Below are 24,329 nucleotides of genomic sequence, written 5' to 3'. Positions count from 1 at the left end.
GATCCCAGCTGTTAATGTGCAATATAATGATAACTTAACAGGTTCTATGCAAGTCAACGATGATGCTACAATGGCTGAGATACTGAAAAATGTGCGTCTTTAACAAGAAACATAAAAAGAAGAAGTCTGTAGAATTAGGAAATGCTGAAGACTTTGTGAAGAAACTTCTGATTAAAAGCATTTAAAGGGACAGGAACTAACCCTGAACCTTTAGTCATCGGAGTCATCCTTATGGGACAGCTCTTGAAAGCAAGAACTACTAGTGAAGCTAAAGCTTTGCAGAATCAGCTCCTACTTGGAAAACTTGAATATTTTCAAACCGCTCTTCTAAGGATGCACAAGAAATATCCGCTTGCATTCGAATAAGTGGGTATTCACCCACGAAAGCTCATGCTGCAAAACGTCTGTTAGTCTATAAGGTGCCACAGGATTCTTTGCTGCTTCTACAGAACCAGACTAACACGGCTACCCCTCTGATATAAGAAATATCATATTAACTAACAACTTTATCAAAAATTCCACTTTTCTTTTAAATTGTTACAGACTTGGGAGGTTCCAGAGGTTTGGAGAAAATCAGACTTAGGACCCATTTATTTTCCAAATAAAGGAAGAACGGCAGGTGGATACTTGTACCTACGGTAAAGTCTAATAGACTTAGGGATCTAGTCTAATGCTGCTGAAGTCAACAACAAAGCTTTCCCTGCCATAATGGGAGCAGGAATGGGCCCTTACTGTGCCGTAGGTACCCTGGAACTGGAATGGGCATGAACAATGATTTCAGTGCAGTAACAGTACAGTGCATGATTTAGGGGTTTATTAAAAAATCTGTTATTTGAAGAAAGCCATTGTTTATTTACCTTCCCCAGAAAAGAACCATAAGAACATAAGAGCTGCCAGCCTGGGTCAGACCAGAATTCTGTCTGCAAAAGTGGCCTGTATCAGAGCTGTACCCTGACCATCTTAGCTAATAGCCATTGGTGGACCTATCCTCCAGGAACATATCCAGTTCTGTTTTGAACCTAGTTATACTTTTGTCCATCACAACATCCCATGACAATGAGTTACACAGATTAGCTGTGCATTGTGTGAAAAAGTTCTTCCTCTTGTTTGTATTAAACCTGCTGCCTATTAATGTAATCAGGTGATTCCTCGGTTTTGTACTGTGTGAATGGGTAAATAACATTTCTGTACTCACTTTTTCCACACCATTCATTATTTTATAGACCTCTATCACATCACTCTTTTCTAAGCTGAACAGCCCTAATCTTTTTAGCCTTTACATAAGAACATAAGAACATAAGAAAGGCCGTACCGGGTCAGACCAAAGGTCCATCTAGCCCAGTATCTGTCTACCGACAGTGGCCAATGCCAGGTGCCCCAGAGGGAGTGAACCTAACAGGCAATGATCAAGTGATCTCTCTCCTGCCATCCATCTCCATCCTTTGACGGACAGAGGCTAGGGACACCATTCTTACCCATTCTGGCTAATAGCCATTTATGGACTTAGCCACCATGAATTTATCCAGTCCCCTTTTAAACATTGTTATAGTCCTAGCCTTCACAACCTCCTCAGGTAAGGAGTTCCACAAGTTGACTGTGCGCTGCGTGAAGAAGAACTTCCTTTTATTTGTTTTAAACCTGCTGCCTATTAATTTCTTTTGGTGACCCCTAGTTCTTGTATTATGGGAATAAGTAAATAACTTTTCCTTATCCACTTTCTCAACATCACTCATGATTTTATATACCTCTATCATGTCCCCCCTTAGTCTTCTCTTTTCCAAGCTGAAGAGTCCTAGCCTCTTTAATCTTTCCTCGTATGGGACCCTCTAAACCCCTAATCATTTTAGTTGCCCTTTTCTGAACCTTTTCTAGTGCTAGAATATCTTTTCTGAGGTGAGGAGACCACATCTGTACACAGTATTCGAGATGTGGGCATACCATGGATTTATATAAGGGCAATAATATATTCTCAGTCTTATTCTCTATCCCCTTTTTAATGATTCCTAACATCCTGTTTGCTTTTTTGACCGCCTCTGCACACTGTGTGGACATCTTCAGAGAACTATCCACGATGACGCCAAGATCTTTTTCCTGACTCGTAGCTAAATTAGCCCCCATCATGTTGTATGTATAGTTGGGGTTATTTTTTCCAATGTGCATTACTTTACATTTATCCACATTAAATTTCATTTGCCATTTTGTTGCCCAATCACTTAGTTTTGTGAGACCTTTTTGAAGTTCTTCACAATCTGCTTTGGTCTTAACTATCTTCAGCAGTTTAGTATCATCTGCAAACTTTGCCACCTCACTGTTTACCCCTTTCTCCAGATCATTTATGAATAAATTGAATAGGATTGGTCCTATTCCTTAGACAGAAGCCATTCTGTACTCTTCAACATCCTTGTTGCCCTTCTCAGTACCTTTTCCAATTCCACTATATCCTTTCTGTGGATGGGGCAACAAGAACTGGACATAGTGCTCAAGGCATGGGCAGACCATGGATTTATATAGATGCATTATGATAGTTTCTGTCAAATTTTCCATCCCTTTCCTAATAGTTCCTAATATACCATTAGCCTTTTTGATCATTTCTCAATTTTCAGCAGTTTTCAAAGAATTATCTACAGTGACTCTAACATCTCTTTCTTTGGTGGTAATGGCTTATTTAGAAACCATCATCGTATATGTGTAGTTGGGATTATTTTTTTCCAATGTGCATTGGTTTGCACTTATCAACAATGAACTTCACCTGCCATTTTGTTGGCAAATCACGCAGTATTGTGAGATCCCTTTGTAACTTCTTGCAGCCTGCTTTGGATTGAACTGTCATCTACAAACTTTGCCACTTTACTGTTCACACCCTTCTCCAGATCATTTATTAATATGTTGAACAGCACAGGTACCAGTACAAATCCTTGGGGGGACCCGCTGTTCATGCCTTTGCATTGTGCCTCGGTGAGGGACCCTGTCAAAGGTTTTCTGAAAACCCAAGTATGCTGTATCAACTGGATCACCCTCATCCATATGCTTGTTTACTTCCTCAGAGACTGGAGAGGCATGACTTCCCTTCACAAAAGCCTTGTTGATTCTTCCCAATCAAATCATGTCTATCTATGTGTCTGATAATTTGGTTCTTTACACTAGTTTCTATCAGTTTGCCTGATGCTGATGGTAGGGTCATCAGCCTGTAATTGCCAGGATCTGCTCCAGAGCCCTTTAAAAAATCCAGCCTTACATTAGCTACCTTCTTGTCATCTGATACAGAAGGTGATTTCAGTGATAGGTTACATACAAGAGTTAATAGTTCTGCCATTTCATATTTGAGTTCTTTCAGGACTCTTGGGTGAATACCATCTGGTCCTGGTGACTTAATACTGTTTAGTTTATCAATTTGTCTAAAATTCATCTTATTACACATCAATTTGGACTGTACATCAGATTTGTCACCCAAAAAGGATAGCTCTGATGTGGGGATCTCCCCCACATCCTCTGCAGTGAAGATTGATGCAAAGAATTGTTTGTGCTTCTTGCAATGGCCTTGTCTTCCTTGAGTGCTCCTTTAACACCTTTGTCACGTTTGTTATTTAGTGGCCCCACAGTCTGTACAGCAGGCTTCCTGCTTCCCATGTACTTAAAACAATTTCTAGAGGTAGTTTTTCTGTCTTTAGCAATCTGTTACAATGGAGAGTGGCAGAGCTGAGAGGAGACCCCAAGTCTCCTGAGTCCTGTTCCAGTGCTCTGTGAAATAGGCCACATTGCCTCCCCCTCTTTTCTTTTTTGATTCTGGATGCCCCATTATTGAAGATTTTAAGATAAGAAGCCACCGTTTTTAAGTATTTATTGACATGTTCATAAAATTATCTCTTCTGCCAAACAAATGTTAGGATAGATATCAGTATTTTTCATTGTCAGAATTTTCCATTATTCTTTCAAAAAAAACCACATCTGATTGTGTTTGTGGTGAGTGTATGGGCAGGGTAGAGGTTACTGCTGTGTACCCTGAACTGTGACTTATGAATTTGACTTTTAAAATGGTGTCACAATGTTGGAGGGAACAGGCAGCTCTGTCACGCAGGTGGATATGGTCACAAGACCAGTGGCTGCCAGCCATTAAAGCTGGATGGGGCTGACTGCGGGACAATGGAGCAATCATCATGGGGATGTTCTCCTAGATGGCCTGGCTGGCCAACCGGGAAAACTAGCCTGAGGCAGCAGGAATACTTTACCTGGCCCTGTAACACAGACCACTGACCAACATGGTAATTGAGCCCAGACACACACAGGGTGGGGACTTTCAGAAAATGCAACTTCACAGAGAAAGGGGAGCAGAGTGGGGCAGACAAACTGAGCTCCAGCTGGGTCTCATGAGCACCTTGGTTCTTACAAGAACACAGGCTCATTCTGTTCTTTTCCTCTCTTCCCCAGGGAAGCCCGGCTCACTTAATGTGCAGTGAAGCAGAGATTAGATGAGCTGCAACACAAGTGTGGGGTGTTTGGTTTTTTAAACCCTTTTGCTCAAATGCATTCTCCAGCTGCTGAATAAAGTGCTTTGTTCTGAGTACACTGTAGGTCACTATCACGGGACACAAATCCCCCAGAGGAAGAAATGCTGGTGCCTGAAATCCAGTCAGACCTGCTGGGTGCTAAGCGGTTGGTTTGCACAGGGTAGTGTAACCTGGCCAGGCCTGACAGAGGAAGAATCTCGATTCCACCCCATGACAGGCCAGGGCAAGCAGGCTAAGGCCTGATGTGGGTGCACTCAGAGACACCAGAACGGGGAGGGAGGTGCAGCTAACCCTGTAACCATGACAATGTTCTGTGAAAATAAAAAAAGTTTGTGAAAATTTCCATAACAAGGAAACAGTTTTACATCTGAAGAAGTTTTGATTAAAAATGCAGGACAGACAGACAGGCAGACAGTGAGGTTGCTGCAGTGCATTAACCTATCCCGTGGCTGTGCTCTTCTCTGTGCATAATACTATATTTTTACAACAGAGTTTGAACCTCAGATCCACCTATTTTCAAGGTCCTAGGACAGGTCATGTTCCCATTGAACAAGGACAGGATGTTTGCAAGATTTCATATAAGTCACCTGAGCAAACGACGCCGACATCCTCAGCAATTCCTGCCTGGGCTGTCTCAGACGTGGAGATCATGCAGAGCGTCAGATGAGTCTCATTTCCTGCACACTGGACACTTCTCAGCCCCACGGGGCCCGTTCCTCGCTCAGACTTAGGGGGGTTATAAGCTTTCTCAGCGACTCCGCACTGGAGCTGCCTGCACACCACGCTGGCATCGTTCATGTCCCACTGGTCATCCAGCACTCTGCCCCACATACCATGGAGGGAAATCTCAACTCTCCCATCGCACCGGCTCTCTCCATTCAGCAGTCTGAGTGATTCAGAGCGACCTGGGCTCAGGAGAGATGGGAAATTCACTGAATAACACACCATGTTATACACTAGAAATAATACAGAGTGTGCATGAAAATATGGACTGTTTCTAAAGAAGAAGGTTAGCAGTGATTTGGAGAAGGATGGGGACGGTGAATTGGTGACATTTATGTAACCTGAAGGACAAAGTGCTGCCCCTGCTTCTCTGTTCTTCGTAAGGACAGAGTTGCTGACTAAAGCTCTTCCTGGAGAATCCAGGGCTTTCCTGGGTCACAACTATTCATTTGTGATAATATTATTTAGTTTAATTTTATGTTTAACATATTTACTATTATTATACGTGCTTTAGGATCTCGCTCCCCCTCCCCTTGCTGTGCCCTGAGGTTTCCCTCCTCTGGGGGCAGTGTCACACACTGAGGGGCAGGTGTCCTTAATCCAGCATCTCTCCTGCACTTACCTGAGCAAATCACACTGGCATCATTGTCATGTGAGCACAGAGAGGCCCCCAGAGCAGTAACAGAGCAATGACCCAAATGGGATTCAGTCCCTTTACAGTGATAGGTGTCTGTCCAGACAGAGCCAGTTCCCTTCCCAAAATACCCTCCTCCTGGAGCCGATTCAGCGAATCCACAGTCAAGCTGATGACAGAGAACGTTGGCATCTGGTAAATCCCAGCGTGAGTCACAGAGTGTTCCCCAGGCACCAAGAACCTGGATCTCCACCCTCCCTGAGCATGCTGTGCTGCCATTCACCAGCCGGAAACCTGTGTGCCCAGGGAAGAAGGGATTTAGAGAGGGACTATTTTATAGCAAATAGTAAAAGAAAGGAAATTCAGGGGGCATTTGATCCCTTTCTAGTTATCTTGGCTTGTTTGGGGTTTTGATCCAACCCTATTAAACCCAGCTCTCTGCACAGTGAGATCAGTACATTGCTTCACCCTAATTTAGAATACGTCACTGAGATTTTAAAGAGATTGTGTTGAATTCTTACGTGAGCATATGACACCAGCATCATTTGTGTGTGAGCATCTCTGATTCACTTGTGATATCCTGGGACAGGAGAACAGGTGAGAGACATTCCCCACACACTGGAATTCTTCAGTCAAGATCAACCCTTGTCCTTCTCCAAAGTGACCTCCTCCTGGGATAGATACAGCTATTCCACACTGTAGTTCATTACAGATAACATTGGCAACGCTGAGATCAAAATGTGCATCACAGACTGTGGTCCACGTGTTTCCACGTTTTATCTCCACACGTCCTGAGCAGGCACCATCTCCTCCAACTAGACGGGGCTTAATGTGTCCTAGAAAGTCAATGAAAGCTGAAAATTATAAAGGGGGTTTGGGAGTTCGGGTACTCCACTGGTATAAAACTTTGCCTAAAAGCTCATTCTGGGTCAGTGGCAAAGTGAAGGCAGCAATAGAAATAAAAGGCAGTACATTAAAAAAATGGAAAAAGTGGGAATTAGAGCAAATCAATATACATTAGAAGTTAGGATATGAAGAAAACTGATAAGGGAAGCTAAAGACATCAGGATAAACTCCGTGACTGGGAGGACTATGAAAAATAAGGAGTTTTTTTTTTTAATATATTAGGAACAAACAAACAAATCCTACCAATGCTATAGGCCCATTAGAAATGGAGATGGTAAAATTGTTAATGATGCAGAAAAGGCAGAAGTGTTCAATACACATTTTTGGTTTTGCACAGCAGCAGGATGTCTATTCATATTCTGTGAAGAGGATGAATCTCTCTCCAATCTATTGGTACCTAAGGAGCATGTTAAATGGCATTTACCATGGATCAACATTTTTTATATATATCAGCAGGTCTGAATAGCTGATAAAACCACAGAATAATAGAAATGTAGGGTTGGAAGGAACCCTTAGTGTATATGGACAACAATTGACAAACAATCGTTCAGTTATTTGAAGACTAAAAATGTCCAATTCTTTCAACATTTCCTCACAGATCATGTTTTATAAACTCTTACTCTCTTTGATGCTCGCCTCGGGACATTCTCCAAATTGTCCTTATCTTTCTTAAATGGTGATGAGCAAAACTGGACACAGGACTCCAGCTGAGGCCACACCAGTGCTAAGTAGAGTGGGACAATTACCTCTTGTATCTTACACATGACATTTTTGTTAATACAATTCAGAATGACATTTCCCTTTTTCATAACAGCATCACAACTTTTCAGATTGTGATCCTGTGGTGTTTAGATGTGCTTGTAATTATTAGAACTGGGAGCACTGGCTGTTGGGAGTCTGAAAGGACAGGAAACAGGAAGGAGGGGGGAGGAGTTGAGGAGGCTGAGTGAGAGTTACAAAGGGTGCAGCAGCAGATTGGTAAAGAGGTTTCCACTGTAAAAATAAAGTCCAGTTGAAGTTTGTTAGTACCTTTCCTGGTTGATAGAACAGATCCACTATAACTCCAAGATCATTTTCGGCAGAACTGCTGCCTAGTCAGTTATTCCCCCACCCCCTTTTTTTTTTGCATTTGATTTTTCCTTCCTAAGTCTAATGCTTTGCACTTGTCTTTATTGAATTTCAATTTACTGATTTCAGACCAATTCTCTAGTTTATCAACACCATTTTGAATTTTAACTCTGCCTTCCAAAGAGCTTGAGACCCCTCTCAGCTTCGTGTCATCCAGATATTGTGTACGTGTATTCTGTACTCCATCATCCAGGTCATTTATTGAAATATTGAATAGTACCAGACCCAGGACAGTGTTATTTTGTATTTATCCATAGGGACACAGCAATCACAGAGAAAAGAATAAAGCAACTGAAGGCCCGCAGGGCTATGTCTTACCTAAAGCTCAGCTTTCCCCACAAAATCTGGGCTGACTCAGCTTATCCCAAGAACCCCTGCTTCTGGGGATTGTGTTTCAGTCTCCTTCCCTGCAGACCCTGCCTCACCCGCTCTGTTCATCAGGGCTCCCCTGTTAACAATTCCCAAGCTCTCTGGTTAAGTTTTCCCACCTCAGGGGCCTTCCCAAGGAAGGGGGCTTGTGCTCAGCTTGGCCAGATGCAAAAGTTCAAAACCCCTGACACCTGTTTTGTCAGTTACGTACCAGTAACTGGGTTCTATGAAACCATTGTCTGCCGTCCTGGCATATGTGGGGAGCTCAGATGGGGGTTGCCCTTTGAACCCTGGTAGGAAATGTAAAAATAGCAGTAAAAGGGACTGAGGTGCACATAATAGTCACAGAGATACAGATATTTCCCATGTTCTGTGCAGGGTTATAGTAGACAAAGAACTGAATGTGAGCTCCCAGTGTGATGCTGCTGCAGAAACGGTGACGTTGATCCTTGGATGTATAAAGAGGGGAGCAATGAGTACAGCTGGCTGAAATGCAGGATTTCCAGTGTACAGAATTTTCACTCTTTTAAAATGTCCTGTGAATTGGAAATCCGGCTAAAAATTTTGTTTTGGATACTCCAGCCCATGGTGTATCCAACATGAAATTTGCTTCCAGGACCCCCAACGGATGTGGAGTGACACTGACATCCTTGTCAGTTTCACCACTGTTAACATCAGGACAAGCATGTCAATTTCCCACAGCCACTGCTGGGGCTCTGAGGCAGCCTCATCATGTGGCCTGCCCTAGACCAGGGACTCCCGGGCTCCCAGACTCTTTGACCAGCTGGCAGCCTAAATAGGCAAATATCCCAGTCAAGCCCATTCTGCAAGGCAGGGCTGCCCCAGAGCCAGAGACCCTGGGACACCAGAACCCACCCCAGGACTTCCAGGATCCCTGATGCAGACCCTGGGGTGGATCCTTGGTGAGAGCTGGGGCTCCCAGGGCTTCCAGGTTCCTATCCCATGGCAGACAGCCTGAAAGCATTGGCAGGGCTGCCCTGGACGTACAGACCCTAGAAAGCCCAGGGTCTCCAATTCTGGGGGAATCTGTATGGTGGGGCTGCCCCAAAGCTGCAGATCCTAGAAGACTGGGGTACCCAGCACTGGGACAATCTACATGGCAGGACTAACAGGAGCCACCAGTGAACCGGGCAGGGAACCATGGACATTTCCACCAGACCCTGCTTGTGGTTTTGAGAAAGTTCTTTGAACCTGATTCATTTTCATGACAAATATTGAAATCAACAACCAGGCGTTTTCCAATGAAACTCTGGTTTGCCAAATAATTTCCAACCAGCTCTAGTAGGGAGGTGATTTTTCCTGTGTACACAGCACTGGGAAGACAAACATCTGCTTTTAGTATCCACATTGTAAGAAGGATGTTAAAAAATGGGAAAGGGCACAGAGAAGATCCACAATCATGATTCCAGGGCTTGAAAATGTGCCCTACAGTGAGAGATTTAAGGAGGTCAATCTGTTTAGCTTATCAAAAAGATGACCTAGATGTGTCTTGATTGCAGTGTATAAATACCTTCCCATGGACAAAACACTGCATACTAAAGGCCTTCTTAATCTAGTTGGGAAGGCATAACAAGAACCAATGGATGGAAGTTAAAGCCAGATAAATTCCTATTAGAGGTAAGGCAGATATTTTTCACAGTAATGCTGATGAAGCACTGGAACAAACTACCAAGGGAAGCAAAAGATTCTCCACCTCCTGAATTATTTAGAACAAAATTGGATGCCTTTCAGGAAGATATGCCTTAGCCAGACACAATTTCAGATGAAGTATAGAAGTAATTGGTTTAAATTCTTTAGTCTTTGTTACCCAGGAGGTCAGACTAGATCTAAAGCTCCCTTCTGGCCCTAAAATCTACACAGCTATGAATCAAAAAGAAAGTTAAAGTTTGCAAAGAGAAGCACTCAAACATTCAGAATGCCAGACTTGTACCTGCCTTTGAAACCTTCATTAGTCCCTTTGTGACTATGGGTGCAGGTTCATCTGGCAAAAGCGTGGTTGGTGTTGACAAAACACAAATATTCATGAGAAGTGCTAGGCACTGGCACGTGCATAAACACATTCCAGAAGGGTAATACCAGAGCACCCTGGTACAGGGTTATGGTGTAAACACACTTCCCCAATGATGATACAGGGATACACTAACCCCTCCTAATGGTAAGGTCAGGATGACAAGGTGATGGATAGAGATGTTTTGATCCAACCAAAATGTACCAGGTAAAGGGTGGTAATTAACCACGTCTGAGGGGCAAGACATAACTGGTTTCTATCAGAGTATAAAAGACAAGTCGCAGAGGGAGTCTTCTTCTGGCCTCGGAGTGGGGAGATGGGGGTGGAAAGTCTCACCACTCACTGAGCCAAGTCCATTGTAAGAGGCATAGATGTACCAGTGTAACTGTGGACATTGATCCGGGGAGCTAGTACCGTGCTTTGTCAGCAATAAACCTGACGAGCGCCTTCATCACTGAACCAAGTCTGTGGTCTTCTTGGGCAGTGTGATTGAGGCCTGCTGCGTCCGCTATCTGCACAGAGCTGAAAACACACACACAGAGAAAACACGAACAGCCAACAGCTGACAACACCTGGGAGGTAGAGAAGTGTAATTATCTCCATTTTAAACACGGGGAACCAAAGCCCAGAGACACTATGGCCAAAATTATCAAAAGCATCCACTGATTTTGGGTGCCCAACTTGAGATACCCACGTCCTGGCTTTTGAGAGTACTTCGGCTTGTGCAGCACAACTCCCACTGACTTCAGTTTAGAGCTGTGAGTGCTCAGCACTTCTGCAAATCAGACACTCACAGTCTCAAGGGGGCCACCCATAAAATGAGGAACACACAATTAATGACCACCTGTGAAACATCTGGTGTAAGTGACTTGCCAAGCATCACATAGGAACTCTGTGGCAGAGGCAGGAATAGATCCTAATTCCCCAGGGACCCTAATTCCCAACTGCCTTAACAAGAGACCCTCCTATCTCTTTCTGCAATTCCCAGCCTCATACACTGCACACTTCACAATTCCTGCAACAAATGAGGCAGGGATCCTACAGACAACCACCTCCTTCACTCCACAGCCCTGATTCAGAGCACTGTCAATTCCATGTGCTGAATGAAGCAGGGGTCCTGTGGAGAAAATAGCAAGTTATCATGTAATGAAAGGCTGAATCTTAATGCATATGTAAAGACAGGCCAAAATAGAGTTGCAAGGCTTATTTTTTTATGGCTCAACTTTGCAAACTTAATGTTCCTTAAAAGTAAAGTTTTGTGCATAATTTCTTACGTTTTAAAAAAAGCAAACTGAAAAAATAGATGTTCCAGAATGCGGAATCATGTTGCCACCCCCATGGGTCATCGGCAGCTTTTCAGCCTTTAGATTCACTACACAAACCTCTGACACTGGAGCTAATGGAGTAACTGACAGCAGTAGTAGGTTGTCATCCTCTTTGTGGACCAGCACTAGAAGAGGATCAGAAGATTTGGCTGGAGGGTTTGACAGATATTTCCTGACAGCAGGGGAATGGCAAAACTCAGGGATACTGGGTTCCATTCCAGGCTCTAGAGAGATGTGTGTTCTAGCCAGGGCGGCCCAGAGGATTCCAGGGGTCTAGGGTCTTCGGCGGCGGGTCCTGGAATGGAAGGACCCCCCACTGCCGAATTACCGCTGAAGACCCGGCTGCCATCCTGCTATGGCGGTAGTTCGGCAGTGGGGGGGTCCTTCTGCCCCGGAGTGGAAGGACCCCCTGCCGGTGAAGACTGGGAGAGGAAGAAGCTCCGGGGTCCCTGAAAAACTCTCGTGGGGGCCCCTGCAGGGCCCCGGGGCCTGGGGCAAATTGCCCCACTTGCCCCCCCTCTGGGCGGCCCTGGTTCTAGCAGTCACAGACCCTTCTTCCCGTGTTCCTCCTTCAGCCCCCTCCCCTCCGACCTGTCCCTGTCCCAGTCCTGTCTCTTCCCCATTCCTTGCTCTACATCCCAGTCCCATTCTTCTTGTCTACCAATTTCCAGTCTCCACTCCTCAAGCTTCACATCCCCAGACCCAGTCTCCTTGCCAAGCCAGTCCTAGAATTCACCTCTGGCTTCCCCAGCCAAGTGCTAGTTTCCCTCCCTGTTCTCTGTGCTGCCCCTCACCTCTGGGGCCCTCATCTGATCTGTTTCTCACTCCCACACTTGCGCTGGGTTCTCCTGTCTGCCCCAACTCCCAGTTTCCCTCCCTGGATGCCTCATCCAATCTCAAGGCTTCTCTACATGAACACTTAGTTTGCGGATAAATTTAACCCACACTGGGCTGCTGCACAGTGAGTGTCTGTGTGGAACCTGCTTCTGCGCACTAACATTCCCCTAGTGCTTTGAAATGGGACTAGATCTGTTCCCTAGGGAACTGCTAGGGCTTGTCTTCCCTCCCGCGCTGTATCAGTGCCAGTGCATCGATGCGGTGGTGCTGATTTAGCATGTCTGATGAAGATGCATTACATGGGTGGAAGAACGTTTTAAATCGATGTAACTTACGTTCTGGGGGGGCGGGGAGTCACACCCCTGAGTGACATAATTTACATCAACTTAAGCGGTAGTGTAGACAAGGCATCGGAGCATGGGCAGCACAGTCCACACAGACACTGGGTGCCTGTGAGGACAGTGCAAGATAGATTTGCACCCCAGCTTGCCACATACTAAATGTTCATGTAGATCTGCTCTCAGTCTCCCCGATCCCACCCTGGCTGCTTATTCCAGTCTCGTTGCCCAGTTAGTCTTAGACTCCCCCGACACTCTGGTTCCTCACCCACCTCCAGTTCCTCCCCACTGGTTCCTAGTCCCACTCTCCTCACCCAGTCAGTCCCAGTCTCCCCAGCTCCCAATCTCCTCGCTCAGCAAGACACAGTCTCTCCTTACCCACTCCCTGTCCTAATCGCCCTGCTTAGCCAGTCCTAGTCTCTTTCCATCTCCTCCGAGTCCCATTCTCCTTGCCCAGGCAGTCCCCATCTCCCGCTTTCTCTCCCAGTCCCAGTTTCTCTCCATCCACCAGACTCCAGGCTCAGAATATTCCCCCTGCATCCTTGTCCTCATCTACTTTCCCCTCTCACCCTGTGATCAATTCTGGTAGCTTCCTCCCCACACTGCCTCGGTCCAATAGGTGGAAACAGTCTCCCGCATCTCAGTTCCAGTGCCTGTTGCCTTGCTGGCCCATAGCAGCCAGGAGCATAATTTCAGCATAATTTTATTGGTCACACATCTTGCCACTGCTGCAACCCATCACCTTGTTGTGATGAAGGGGTTTATGTGCTCCAATGATCCTCAGAGCTATGCTATTGGGAGCTTCGTTTTTCTCCACATATGCATGATCTTGGTTGCCCACCAAATCCAGGAAAAGTCTTGGGAGCAAAATCAGGACCTGTACATGGCCTTCATCTATTTGACAAAGGCCTTTGACTCTGTCAATCATGAAGCCCTGTGGAAGGTGCTGCCCAGATTTGGCTGCCCTCCAAAATTTATTCAGTAAAGAAAGGATGGGCGGCTTATTAATCTTTGACATTTCCACTTTAAGTCTAAGGTCCTCAGGGCATCCATTACTGACCTTCAGTACGTTGATGACTGTGTCATTGTCACACACACTGAGAGTGCCCCTCAGTCCACACTGCATTTTTTTGCACAAGCTTACCGACACCTATGACTCTCACTCAATATCAAGAAAACTAAACTAAAGTGCTCCATCAGCCTGCTTCAGGCCTTGCACATCACCCACCAGAAATCACCATCAAGGGACAGACCTTGGAGAGAGTTCAGGACTTCTGTTACCTCAGTAGCCAACTTTCTCAAAATACAAAAATTCACAGTGAGATCCAGCACAGGATCCATTGCGCAAGTGCTTCCTTTGGGAAACTGCTCTGGAGTGTTTTCACAGCCCATGTCCTACGGAAGGACAGATCCAGGTCTATGAGACAACTGTTATTCTACACTTCTTTATAGATGCAAAACCCGGGTGACCTATCAACAGCACCTCAAGAGTCTGGAGAGGTACCACCAATGATGCCTCCAGAAGATCCTTTGCACCAAGTGGGAATATCGCTGCACTAACACCAGCATCCTCATTGAAGCCAATGCCACCAACATTGAAGCAATGATCCACACTCACCAACTCCACTGGCCTGGACATTGTGTGCAGATGCCAAACTCTCACCTCCCAAAACAAGCCCTCTACTCTAAGGGCAGGTCCATACTCACCGCGCGGGTCGACGCGGTGAGTTCGACTTCTCGGAGTTCAAACTATCGCGTCTGATCTAGACGCGATAGTTCGAACTCCGGAAGCGCCATGGTCGACTCCGGTACTCCACCACTGCAAACGGCGGTGGTGGAGTCGACGGGGGAGCCGCAGAGTTCGACCCCGCCGCGTCTGGACGGGTGAGTAGTTCGAATTAGGGTACTTCGAATTCAGCTACGCTATTCCCGGAGCTGAATTTGCGTACCCTAATTCGAACCCCCTTTTTAGTGTGGACCAGGCCTTAGCTCACCCATGGCCAGAGATCCCGTGGTAGTCAGAGGAAATCCTACAAAGACACACTGAAAGCGTATCTCAAGAAAACTCATGTGGACATCACAAGCTGGGAGGAGCAAGGAACCAACTGATCTCAATGATGCCACATTCTCCACCAGGCAGTGGTCTGCTTTGAGGAGAAGTGCCTTGCCCTTGAAGTTGAAAAGAGAGAGAGAAGGAAGGAAAGAAAAACAACTTTCTCCCAGCAGGCAGCTGACCCATCTGGAAACGTCTGTACCTATTGCGGGCAGATCTATGGAAGAGTCCGATGATGGTGATGCTGCTGGTGCAACCAATGAGGCTGGGGCCTACAGACAAAAGCCTCTTTCACTGTGCATCTCTGATTCACTCCCTGGGCACCGTCCAGCCTGTGCAATGACTGAGTTGGAACCTTGGCAGAGGAGAAAGTTTTGGTGAAGTTTGGTATGAATCCAACCAGAAATGAGAAGTGAAAGCTGGATGAGAAGGGGTTGAGCGAGTCAAAGTTACTGAGGTAATATCTTTTATTGGACCAACTCCTGTTGGTGAGAGAGACAAGCTTCTGAACTTGCACACAGCTCTTCTCTGTAAAATCAAAAGTTTGTCTCTCTCCAGCAGAAATGGGTCCAATAAAAGATATTACCTCACCCACTCTGTCTCTCTCATATCCTGGGACTAACATGGCTACAACAACACTGCATATAAGAAGGCGACTGTCACTTTTTGGAAAGTTTTCTAGTATTCTGTCAGGACAGCATCTCTCTAAAATCACTTGGTGCAGAAACATCACAGATCCCGTATGTGTTTGTTCTCAGTGATATCTAGTGCACAGGGCAGTTTGTAGATGGCTGACTGGTTATTTCTGGAATAATTCTGAATGGGCCCAATCCTGAGTCCTTTATCCTGCTTCTACTCAGTCTGTACAAACCAAACTCACATGATAGTCAATAACTGCCTGCCTGAGCAAGGAACCCTGGGTATGGCCCTGGGAGCTGGCCCTGAACCTCTATCCAGGGAAGACGGGGATTAGTGACAAGAATGAACATAACTATAAGGGCCAGGGAAAGACTCAGCCTCCTCTTCAACCATGTGGAACTACCCTGCCAGCACAGCAGGGGTTAAAGGAGCCTTTGGGCCCAGCTAGCCTCACCCTGCTGTACCTGCAGCCAATGCCAGGCCTGGGGGTGAGAAAAGGAGAGAGCCTGGCTCAGTTGAGGGCTGACTGGGGAAGAGGCAGGAGCGATCCGCATCCCTACCCGAGGGGAAGGGTCACTAGCCTGCCAGCCAAGGCAGCCACCAGGGAGTAAGCGCTGTCTCCCCAGCCAAGGGGGACTGTGGAGGAGACTAGGAGCCTCCGGCAACTGAGGTAACTGGGTCCCTAAAGCCCAGAGACATTGTGGGGTTCAGTCTCACCAAACTTACGGCTGCCCCACCTGAAGGAGGCTGGGACGAGAGGGCATCCAAGATCCACGAGAGGCGCTATGGGGTACAAGCCACCCAGCGAACGGGACTAGAGGGGCCAGGCCCTAAACAAAAGGGACAGTGGTAGGAAGTAGCCCAGGGAAGTGGATTTAGATCCCTGCTGGGAGGCCTCCCCTATTCAGGGGTAGATGCAGGCAGGACCCTGGCCTGGGACCTGGTAGAGAGCGAGGGCCTGGGTTTCCCTACCCCACTGCCTAAAAGACTGAGGCAAATTGACCTTGAAAACCAGGGGCTGGAGGTCAGGGGAACCAACCACTAGGCAGCCCAGCCCTTCAAGCGCCCTGTTACAAACACAAACTTTATTCCCACTGCAAACGTGCAGCTCCAGCTGAGATGCAGGCCCAGTTTTACAGAAAGGTGCACAGAAGGGACTTTTGCTTTGATACCCCTTTGTTTGTGTGCAGCTCCCTCCTCCTGGTGAGGCTCAGAGGAGAGGAACTCCCTGCTGTGCACTTGCTAGGTGTGCAGCACAAGGCATTGCAGTAGTTATTACCACATTAGGGGATTTACATTGGCGAAGGTCGATCTGTTTTCTGCAGAGTTTCAAAGTCCTGACAATGAAGCTCATTTTTGTAAAGTTCCTGCCCAACCCATCTTTTTATTCTGTAAAAATACTAGGTAATTGCTGATAGAAGCACGGTCTGAATGAGTTCTCCCCTGACAGCTAGCTGGGAATGGGAAACACTTCAGGAGCAAACTGTATTTACATGAACACACCTCCTCTGCCTAGATATCCAGAAAGAATAGAAAGAAGCCTTGTGGAATGCAAATTAAGAACGTTCACAAGCAAGTGGTCATTGTGTGTGATGATTGGAAGCAAACACTCTAAATGCATTCCCCACTCTCCGTCATCAAAAGTAGAGTCCCTGTGGGTAATGACCCTCTCAGTTTGTTTTCTGTGAGAAGAAGCTGTAAGTCTGGATTCAGGGAAAGATCCTTCATCTCTGGACTGTCTGAATTCTAACAGGGTGGAATAAGTGAACGAAAAGATGGAGTTCCCCAGAGTTACTCAGGGTAGCCCTGAGACACTTTTGGGAAACTGGCAGATGACTACATCTCTGCTACAATTTTGAATTATAGACGGTGGCCACTGGGAACTGCGGGCGGCTGTGAAATGTAAACAAACTGTCTGGCAGCCCAGCAACTGATTACTCTGATGGGCCACATGTGGCCTGCAGGCCGCAGGTTGCCCACCACTGGTCTAAGGGCACTGTCTGTGACTCCATGGTAAGACTGTTATAGTAATCCAGTGCCTCCTGGACGCCACAGAACAGCTGATCGCGGTGAGTGGGAGGCACAGGGAGGGAGAAGGAAGAGTTAATTGGCGGAGCCGCCGGCAGGCAGGAGGCGCTGGGTGGGGGGAACATGACTGCTGGTGGGTGCTGAGCACCCGCTAATTTCTTCCACAGAGTCGGTGCCTAGGAATCCAGGATTTCACATTTGTTACTGGCCTGGTGAAATCTAATTATAGAAAACATCACCAGTTTGCAGTGTCTGCCCTGTTTTCTGACAGTCTGCCCTGAGGAGGCACTCACAGTCATGAGCCACTCCAGACAGTGTGACACTGGTCTCTTAGATGTCAGTTAGTCCCCCAAAGAAAGCTGACTGAGGTCATTAGCTAAGTAGGCTAGCAGGCTGGGTGGATAAACAGCCAAGTAGCCCATCAGCCCAAATCGGATAAAGACGCACAGGAAGGATGCCCCTGGTGGGGAAAGAGAGAGGGGAACAGGGCTAGCTGAGCCCAGTCTCAGAAAGGCCTTAGGGGTGGGAAATCTTTCTTCCCCAGAGGTCCTAGATGAAGGCCAAAAAACATAGAGGATACTGTGCACAGACTGTTGCATGGGAACTGTAATGCCATGGTGGAGGGAACTCAAAATCAGTGGCACACTGAATGCACAACTAGTGGAGTCTAGGCTGCGTCTGTTGTTGCTAGAGAATTTACATTGGCGAGGACCAGTCCGTTTTGTGTAGAATTTCAAAGTCCTGGAAATGAAGCTCATTTTAATAAAGTCCTGCCTGTCATCTTTATTTTTTAACAATGCTAGGAAATTGCATATCATGCCCTGCCCTTCACCTCCCCCATGTTAAGAGGATGTTGAGATTTTGCATAGAAACACTCACAGTCCAGAGAGGGTTAAGATTAAACACTTACCTTTAGCTCCCATTGCCAGGGGAGCTGCTAAAACATTTGAAATTCTAAGAAAAATATTCTACTCTTCCTTGTACTGTTTGCATAGCAATTTATTACTCCTACTAACTGTTAAAAAGAGAAGAGTTACAAATAAAACTTAGAATGGACCCGTAGTTGTAACGTTAATTATGGAGTCCCAGGAAATTCCTCCATAATACGATATCCTTGTGCCGGGTAAGGCTGAGATATTCTTTTGGCTGAGCCCTCTATGCTACACCAGATCTACAGGGTATCAGGGAGTCAGGATGATCAACCCATTGCCTGGTCACCCTATGAGGGTGGGAAAGGGGCTCCATAAACACCCTTCCCTCTGTGTATCTTCCAAGCTACTCTGGCTGGGTGCCTGAGTCTGGATTTTAGCCTAAGGGTAAAAATTTCAGATGTGCCTCAGTGACTTAGGAGCCTACGTGTCATTTTCAAAAGTGACTCAGGGCCAGATTTTAAAGGACATTCAGGTACCTAGGAGTGAAGACAGGCAACTACTGGGAGTTTCCAAATCTCCTTGGAGTTCAGCTTCAGGCACATTTGAAAATCCCACTGAGCACCTAACTGCATTTATAGACACTTACATATCTTTTAAAACCTGGCCCTTGGGCACTTAGGAGCCAAAGTCTCATTGAAAGTCAAAGCAAATTATGCACTGAACTACCATCAGTCTCTTTCGTAATCCCAATGTAAATTCATATAAAATTTTTAGAACAGAAGTTAATGGTTATAAACCAGGATTGGCGTCATCTGGATAGTTCTCTGAAGATGTCCACGCAGTGTGCAGAGGCGGTCAAAAAAGCAAACAGGATGTTAGGAATCATTAAAAAGGGGATAGAGAATAAGACTGAGAATATATTATTGCCCTTATATAAATCCATGGTATGCCCACATCTCGAATACTGTGTACAGATGTGGTCTCCTCACCTCAAAAAAGATATTCTAGCACTAGAAAAGGTTCAGAAAAGGGCAACTAAAATGATTAGGGGTTTAGAGAGGGTCCCATATGAGGAAAGATTAAAGAGGCTAGGACTCTTCAGCTTGGAAAAGAGAAGACTAAGGGGGGACATGATAGAGGTATATAAAATCATGAGTGATGTTGAGAAAGTGGATAAGGAAAAGTTATTTACTTATTCCCATAATACAAGAACTAGGGATCACCAAATGAAATTAATAGGCAGCAGGTTTAAAACAAATAAAAGGAAGTTCTTCTTCACGCAGCACACAGTCAACTTGTGGAACTCCTTACCTGAGGAGGTTGTGAAGGCTAGGACTATAACAATGTTTAAAAGGGGACTGGATAAATTCATGGTGGCTAAGTCCATAAATGGCTATTAGCCAGAATGGGTAAGAATGGTGTCCCTAGCCTCTGTTCGTCAGAGGATGGAGATGGATGGCAGGAGAGAGATCACTTGATCATTGCCTGTTAGGTTCAGTCCCTCTGGGGCACCTGGCGTTGGCCACTGTCGGTAGACAGATACTGGGCTAGATGGACCTTTGGTCTGACCCAGTACGGCCGTTCTTATGTTCTTATGACACTGCTGTTCTGGCTTCAGTCGCTAGATGGCGCTCACGGCACCCTGAGTCGCACAGGCTGGACCGCGGTTCAGGCTGCCCTGCTGCTGGGGAGCCCGAGCATCATCCCCTAGAGCTGAGCCCAGGCTGCAGCGGCGAGAGGGGCTCAGCTCCGGGGGATGATGCTCGGGCTCTCCAGCGGCAGGGCAGCCTGAACCGCAGTCCAGCCTGTGTGTGAGGAGCTGGGGAGGGGGTGAAGTGGGGCCCGGGATGCAGGGAGGGAGGAGGGGCCCTGCTGACACCACCCCTGCCGCTCTGAGTCTCCCCAGGGCAGGGCGGCATTTCCCCGCCCGAGTGGGCTGTGCAGGGCGCTGCCGGGCTGGGCAGGGGGCGCAGATCCCGGCTCCCGCACTGACAGGGCGAGTGGCTGGGCAGCCCGAGCTGCCAGGGAGCTGCCACCACCCCCTCCTGCCCCCGGACCCAGCTCGCCGCGCACCTCCCCCTCCTCAGCCCCTGCTGCCTGTCCTGGGCGGGGAGATGCAGAGCCCAGCTCCGAGCGGGGCAGCAGGGGATACTGCCCCCCAGGGGACCCCCACGGCTCGGGCACCTTGGGGTGAGTGTCCGTCCTCTCAGCTCTGCCTGCACGGGGCTGGGGAAGCAGCTGTCAGCACCTGCCCCTCTCAGCCCTCACACCCCCCATTCCACTCCCAGCCTCTTCACTTGTACCTCCCCCCATTGCTCCTTCCCCTTGTACCTTCCCCCAGCCCTCTCCTCCCGCACCTCCCCCCTTCCCCTGCACCTCTTCTCCTGCAACCCTCCTGATACCTCCTCGCCTCCTCCACCCTCCTCCGTGAGTACATCACACCCAGCTTCTCTGCCAGTACAGAGCCCCCAAGCGCCCCCACACCCGCTGCTCTGCCTGAACCCTCTTTACTAGATCCCCATCCCTTTCCAGGTACAAGGTTTGAGGGTTAGTCCCTATGCCTTCCATGTGCATTTGGAGCACTAAAGATGGGATTTCGGGAGGTGGGGGCAAGATTTATACTAAAGTGAAATAAAAATAGGAGAAACAGTTTGATCCCCAGTGCAAGTGTAAACGAGGATTGCTGTGGTGAACGAGGTGGTCACATTTGTGGGGGGGAGCCCAGGGCTGGGGTGGTAGGGGGTGTGGGTGGGGGAGGGCACTGGTGTGGGGGGGAGCCCAGGGTTGGGGTGGGGGGCAGCCAAATTTTTTTTTGCTAGGGGCGGCAAAAATCCTAGAGCCAGCCCTGCTGTACAGCATGCAAACTCCTGGCTGGATCAGCGATTCCTACCAGATAAGCCTCCACCCGTAGCCATGGGTCCCACAGCTGTGCTAAGATCCTCCATGACACTGATCCACATTCAGAAAACAAACTGTAAAATGGGAGCCATTCCAAGGGAAAGGAAAGGCCTGGCACTGAAGCATCTGCACACAAGAAAATGAAAACACTTCACAGTCACAGAGGAAGGTCCTCAGTGGCCAGTGCCCTGCAAACACTGACCCTATTCCGCAGTCAGAAACAACCCCACACTTGTTACATTGTACAACCCCTTTGCCCCTTCTCACAACCACTTCACCCACACTCACAGGATTCCAGCTAACACTGTCCTTTCACCATCATTAAACACACAGACTGCTTCCATCTCCCACCTCACTGCTGCTATCCCCATGGCAAGAAGATTCCTGTGCTCTGCCCCTGACACACTGTACAGAACACAGCACTGAAATGAGGCATATGGGATCCCCAGGGTAGTCAGGCACCTCTTCCCTTTCATCATATGGTGGGGCTTAGTCCCAGACCTCCTCATATCACAGTCACAGCTCTGCCGAAGTGCTCCCACTCATGCCTCCACCATTCAGTACAGCTACACCTAACACAGTGACTGAAGCTGGAGCACATGCAAATAATTCCCAGTGCCAGTAGCTAGTTCCAGCTCCAGGGGTCAGAGTTAAGGCTGCCTTGGCATTTACCGTAACTGTCTATTGCCTGGTTTTCAGCAGTTTGAGTTTGGCCCAACTCGATGTCCTAGAAGGGCACGAGATACCTCTGGGCAACATGCACTCTGTGTAAATGAAGCTTTCTGTCAATTAATTTTAACTTAACTCCACAGTCTCTGACATGCGGAGCTGTCTGTGCACAGGCAGTAAGGAGAGTCTGGCCTTCATTGCAGTGAATGAACAACGGCCTCCTGTTCTGGGTGGGACTCGTAGAGCACCAGTGACAATTAATAGGGCACCAGTGTAAGAAATGTTTAGCTCTAGCAGTGAGTGCAGGGCTATGTGCACACAGAGGGCTCAGGTCTCCATAGCGCTGTGTGTAGGAAGCTGCAAAGGTGTAAACTGGCCCTTTACCATCACCACTAGTGCACTGCACCCATTTGCCACCTTTGAGGTGATGGTTGGCTGGATGAAGTCATTGTAACTGCAGCTAGACCCGCTGGTTCGGTGAGACAAGAGGCAGGTTCCAAAAGAGAATTTGGACAGTGGCTCAGCAAGAAAGGGAGTGATCAGCAAAATCTATATTGTGCATATTCTCCAGTGTAAGCCTGGGCAAATTTGGTGTAAGTGGCTGTTGTACGTGCAAAGCTGGTGAATAGGGTCCTATTCAATCACAGCATTTAACAAGGCCATGCTCTGTGCTGGCGTCTCTGCTGTTCTCCCCTGGGCATGTCCATTGTCATGCTCCCCTTCTGGTAGTGCCCTGTAGGTACAAGATTGCTGCCTGGCATGTAGACTGTGGGAATTGTGATGAGTTTGCTTTGCTGCAATGTGGATAATTGGCCATAACTGGCAGGAGGAGGACAATGGATCGAGCAGTGACAGGAGGCAAGGATAAGAACTGGACTTTGGAGAGACATGGGAGCTCATCTGGGACTGAGAGAGAAAGAGAGAGAGAAAGAGAGAAGAAACCAAGATGGGTCCACAGCAGCATGGCTCATGGTAGCCCTTCTGTGACCCAATATGGAGAGGGGTTACAGTTGGCGGGTGCTGGAGGAGATATTTGGGGGGTCCTGGAGGGGTGTGTGTATACTGGGAGGGAGTATTTGGGGGATGCTGGAGGGATGTGTGTGTACTGGGAGGGAGTATTTGGGGGATGCTGGAGGGGTGTGTGCATACTGGGAGGGAGTATTTGGGGGATGCTAGAGGGGTGTGTACTGGGAGGGAGTATTTGTTGGATGCTGGAGGGATGTGTGTGTACTGGGAGGGAGTATTTGGGGGATGCTGGAGGGATGTGTGTACTGGGAGGGAGTATTTGGGGGATGCCGGAGAGGGTACCTGCAGCCTCACTCTCGAGGTGGGGGTCAGTGTCACATTTCCTGCCAGCTGGTGCATGCCTAGTCAGCAGAGCCAGCCCAACAGTCAAGGTCTCCCTGCAGGCTTCTCCCCCTTCCCTGGGCTGGGAGCTGGGGCCTGGCCCTCTCACAACTCCTGACTGGGTTCTGAGGCCCTGTGGTGGGGCAGGTGGCCAGGCCAACAGGTGCTGGGTGGCTCTGCTTACTTGGTGGGCCAGGCTGGGATGGGGCTAGCAGGACGCAGCAGATGCAGATGCCCTGGGGAGGGACCAATCAGGGTGTGGAGATGGCTCTTTCTGACCTGCAACATCTGGAAAAATCCTGGACATTTTCTCTTATTTGGAAAATCCGCCCGGACAGAGGTCAGCAAACAAAAAAAGAGTTTATGTCCAGGAAAACCAGATGTATGGTAACCCTAACCGTAGGACTTCCTGATGCTGTGTTCCAGTTGACTAACAAACCCTGCTGTGTTTTGAAAAGGCTGCCTGGAGTCACTGCAGATACTTGCTGAGTTGCACTGGTCCCTCATAAGTGTAAGTCTCAGTTGGACTCACTGGGCAGAGCTCATGGTGCAAAACACGAGTGCTGGAGCACAGAGACTCTGTCTTGGAGGCACTGAGGCCACGTGACCTACCTTAAGGAAGAGAGTGACCACTTGGGGTCTGGCACACTGAAGGTGTCCTTCAAGGGACTGTTTAAAAGCTGGGGCATAGCACAGATCCTGTAGTTCTGTGACACCTGACAAGGCCCAAGTTTGGTGCCAATATGTGATAAAGACTCAAAATGGAGGACACACACTGAGCATTCATGCAGGAAACTTAAAGTGCTGAGGAATCTTTTCCTTTAGCGTAAATGGCTCTGTAACCTCAGGACAACGATTCTTTATTTCTGAGGTAAATAATTTGTATGGAGGGGGGACACTCAATTTATGTGGCTCATCAGTCACTTTTGTACCATGAGTTACACCTTTAAAGCCAGGTAACTGGAGTTGGATGGCTGGAGTGAGGGTTTCTCAGACAGGTAAGTTTCTACTTTGCATTTACTCGGGATT

General features: G+C 47.7%; 1 protein-coding gene across 1 annotated transcript in view; it reads right to left on the bottom strand.

Annotated features, from left to right (window-relative positions):
• LOC120371630 (antigen WC1.1-like) overlaps positions 1-24,329 on the bottom strand; it is a 198,082-nt gene that overhangs the window by 144,440 nt on the left and 29,313 nt on the right. The window contains exon 8 of the mRNA XM_039487611.1: positions 5,093-5,410. Coding sequence (XP_039343545.1) covers positions 5,093-5,410 — 318 coding nt within the window. The remainder of the gene's footprint in view (positions 1-5,092; positions 5,411-24,329) is intronic.

Source organism: Mauremys reevesii, linkage group 1 (assembly GCF_016161935.1).
Source record: "Mauremys reevesii isolate NIE-2019 linkage group 1, ASM1616193v1, whole genome shotgun sequence".
NCBI classification, from domain to species: domain Eukaryota; kingdom Metazoa; phylum Chordata; order Testudines; family Geoemydidae; genus Mauremys; species Mauremys reevesii.
Note: the sequence above shows the minus strand (reverse complement) of the source record. Positions and strands in the feature narration are given on the sequence as shown.